This window comes from Poromitra crassiceps, assembly GCF_964638095.1.
Source record: "Poromitra crassiceps genome assembly, chromosome: 23".
In the NCBI taxonomy this organism is placed as follows: domain Eukaryota; kingdom Metazoa; phylum Chordata; class Actinopteri; order Beryciformes; family Melamphaidae; genus Poromitra; species Poromitra crassiceps.
Genome location: NC_139639.1, coordinates 18,802,710 through 18,806,602, shown reverse-complemented (window position 1 = coordinate 18,806,602; position 3,893 = coordinate 18,802,710). Strand labels below are relative to the sequence as shown.

General features: G+C 51.5%; 1 protein-coding gene across 1 annotated transcript in view; it reads left to right on the top strand.

The window, feature by feature from the left end:
- lrrc24 (leucine rich repeat containing 24) overlaps positions 1 to 3,537 on the top strand; it is a gene marked incomplete at both ends in the record, with an annotated part of 4,970 nt that extends 1,433 nt beyond the window's left edge. Inside the window, 3 exons of the mRNA XM_083659042.1 lie at positions 119 to 397; positions 1,220 to 1,388; positions 2,285 to 3,537. Coding sequence (XP_083515168.1) covers positions 119 to 397; positions 1,220 to 1,388; positions 2,285 to 3,537 — 1,701 coding nt within the window. The remainder of the gene's footprint in view (positions 1 to 118; positions 398 to 1,219; positions 1,389 to 2,284) is intronic.
- Between the last annotated feature and the right edge of the window lie 356 nt (positions 3,538 to 3,893).

Genomic DNA, 3,893 nt, shown 5'->3' with positions numbered 1-3,893 from the left:
AACTGCTAATAAACCACACCCACAAACTGAACACCTATGCAAACTATACCAATCAGTTGAGTTTCTAATGCCTGCCTGTCAATTTATGCTCATTTCATTCTCCTTCTGTCCCCCCAAGACTATCTTCCTCCAGGACAATGCTGTAACCCAGATCCGTCTGCAGGACCTGTCTCGTCTGGGCTGCCTCCATTACCTTTACCTCCAGAACAACAGCATCTCGGCCCTGGAGCCCGGGGCCTTCCTCAGCCAGGGGGAGCTGCTAGAGCTGGCCCTCAATGGCAACCTCATCCACCTGGTCACCCCAGACATGTTTCGGGGTCTGGAACATCTCCGGATCCTCTACCTGGCCGGCAACCAGATCACCCGAGTCCAGGACTACACCTTCAGGGGACTCCAGGTTGGTGGGGGTTAGGGGGTTGCAACACATTCTCGTTCCCAACGTTTGGTCAGGACCCCTTGGCATACGTTTTAATGCACTGGGTACCCATTTATTTAGTTTTGACCATAGCCAACAGCTTGTGTTATGGTTATGTTTAGGCACCTAAAACAGCTTGTTTAAGGTTAAGGGTTAAATACTGAAACAAATGTTAAATGTGACTTATGGTTGAAATGTAGACTTTACACGTGCTGAGGATCGAACCCCAGTCTCCAAAGACGAGGGTATACACCACCAGGTGGCGGAATCTGACGAGTTGGGAGTGAGAAGGGGTTGGTTAGGGTGGTTATATGGATGCATGGATGGATAGATGGATGAATGGATGAATGGATGGATGGATGGATGGATGGAGATAAATCCTGTTGAAATCACATCTGAAACTGTGCAAACACAAAATTTGGTTTATTTTTCCAAAGGCAATAATGAGATTCATCATTTTGGCGTATTAAGAAAACCTCCGCTTTTGCTATTCACACATTATGCATTCATTATCCAATTACTCACACGTTGGGCAGCCTGCCTTTTTCATCATTATGCTAAGTTGGTTTCATGAGCATTAGTCATATTTGCACAAAATTGCCTTGTATAATTTTTGTTTGGATGATATAAAGTGACACAGATGTGGCTCTAATTCATGACAAGGTGTCTGCCTAATCCCTGCCGCACAGTACTGCAGTACAGTCTGAGTCAGCTGGCACCATTCCAGCTCTCTTTCCTTCTGACACTTTTCTCCCTTCTTGCACTTCACTTATTTTCCCCTCCTCTCCTTTCTTCTGTCTGCAGCGTCTCCAGGAGCTGCACCTGCAGGAGAACAGCATAGAGCTGCTGGCGGAGCAGGCTCTGTCGGGCTTGTCTTCTCTGGCCCTGCTGGACCTCAGCAGGAACCACCTCCGCACCCTGGGAGCCTCATCCCTCAAACCCCTCGTCAGCCTGCAGGTGCTCCGAGTCACAGGTAGGTGGCCTAGTGGAAGGATTTTCCACCTGGAGAAGAAACCCTAGACATGTGTTTATAAGCTCTTTGGTGAATGCTTTTATTTTTAGCGTGGGTGGGCCCAGTGAACAACAGACCGCTAACCCCTCGCAGTGATAGTGACATGTTTGGATGGCATGGTGGTTAGCATTGTTGCCTCACAGCAAGAAGGTCCCGGGTTCGAATTCCGGTCCGTCCCAGGTCCTTTCTGTGTGGAGTTTGCATGTTCTCCCCTAGATTAGTATGTTAGGGTTAAGACTTCTGTCAGTGCCCCTGACCAAGGCAATGGCAAAAGAACTGGAGTTGGTCCCTGGTTGCTGCACTGCGGCTGCCCACTGCTCCTATAGTTCTAGGAAGGTTCCTAATAGAGGATGGGTCAAATGCAGAGGATGAATTTCCTCATGGGGATAAATAAAGGATAACTTAACTTAACTTAAGTTATGTTCTTTCCAGTGATGACAGGATGACAGGAGCACATTTCTATGGAGATGACGTGTTGATATTAGTCACAAACAGAAATCCGAGGTCAAACTGATGCAGTCATGTCAAGTCTGATCAAGTTGAGTTACTGTACAGGCTGGGCTTCACATGCCCACGCCACGTTTTAACAGTGAGAGCGAGGAAGAAGAACTCCCACGAAAACCTCATTAGGACAAACACATGGAAGAAACCTAGTGGGCAAAGGACGATGAAATATTGAAAGCAAAGTGGAACAAACAAAATACACTGAAGAAAACAAAAGATAATATGAACGCTGCAGCACAGTCATCCATTTCTTTTCTTGCCTCCACTCAGTTCTGTTTACCTCCTGTTCCCCTGCTTCCCTAGTTTGGCCCCATTAACCCACACTCATCTTTCTGATTCCTCCTCTCCTCCAGAGAACCCATGGCGCTGTGATTGTGCTCTGGGCTGGCTCAGAACCTGGATCAGCGAGGAGGGCCAACGTCTGCTGAGCTCTGCCGAGCAGCGCCGGCTGATGTGCTCAGAGCCGCCTCGCCTCTCCCACCTCAGCCTGGTGGAGGTGGCTGCCAACAGTCTGGTTTGCATCCCCCCGGTGGTGCAGCTGGAGCCCAGCCATCTGACTGTACGCCTGGGGGAGAGCCTCCGCGTCTCCTGCCAAGCCTCGGGCTACCCTCAACCTCAAGTCACCTGGAGGAAGGCTTTGCACGGTAAGGCCCAGGTATCGCCTCGAGGCCTGGTGCAGGAACTGGGCCCCAATGGGGAGCTGTTCAGGCCCGAGGCCGGAGGAGTGACGACAGCCAAGCCCAGTGCCGGGGGAAGGGAAAGCAAGGGAGGAGGTGTCGGAGGGATTCGCGGACTTGTGCGCGGGACCGAGGAAGGCGGCGAGCGGGACAGCTTTGACCCAGACACGGGCAGTGGCATGCTGTTCCTCAGCAACGTGACAGTAGCGCACGCCGGCCGCTACGAGTGCGAGGCCTGGAACCCTGGCGGGGTGGCCAGGGTGACCTTTCACCTGGCCGTCAACATGTCCTCTTCCTCGTCCTCATCGCAGCTCTGGCCTCGTTTGAACTCGCGCTCCCTTTTGCCCTCCTCCTCCAACACCTTCTACCACCCAGAAGTGTTGGATGTGAGCCAGGAGCCCCTGTATGAACAAGAGAGCATGGACTTCAACGCTCTGGGCCCCGCCACGCAGACCGCCATCGCCATGGGGATCTCCCTGCTGGCACTCACTGCTCTTCTTCTCCTGGTCATGATCTACACCCGCCACCAGCAGCGGCGGAAAGAAGAGGGCGGCTCCTATTGCACCAGCAAGGAAGAGAGCATCCTCTACGTGAACGACTACTCCGACGGACCCACCACCTTCGCCGAGCTGGAGGAGTACCGCGACGACCACGGCCACGAGATGTATGTACTCAACAAAGCAAAACCTGTCCTGGGGTCTGCTTCCGGCCGGTGTTCCATGATGAGTGGGTACGGCCAGCAGAAGGGCATGAAGGAGGCTCTCCTGGACCACGAAATGGTGCAGACACTGACCAGGTCGGGGGGGATGGGGCTTCGCAGGAACCCAGCAGAGGGAGGAGAGGGACCCCTAACAACAGACCCCGAGGAACTCTTCATCAATCAGAGCCTCCTGTTCGGGACACAGGTTGCCTATGAGATCCACTGCTAAGGGCCTGGATTTTATTTCCCACACTTCTAAAACATTATGTTGATGGACTTGAATTAAACGAGGAAATTGCCTCGGAACATTGAGTGGAAGCATTAATTTGTGATGTTGACTTCGATTGCAAAAGAGGGGAAAGCTGTTAAATGCGGTCGATGTGGGACGGAGAGTCATTATAAAAAACGTGGACCACAACGATCTTCACAGAGGCCTCCATCTGATTGATTGTTTGATATTAAAATGGCACAGAGGGATTGAACCCTGATCAATAAAGTGTGGGGGGGGACTAATGAACCATTAGCTTATCTTTCTATCTAAAACCAGACTTTCTTTGAAAATAGCCTACGTGGCTAACAGAAATG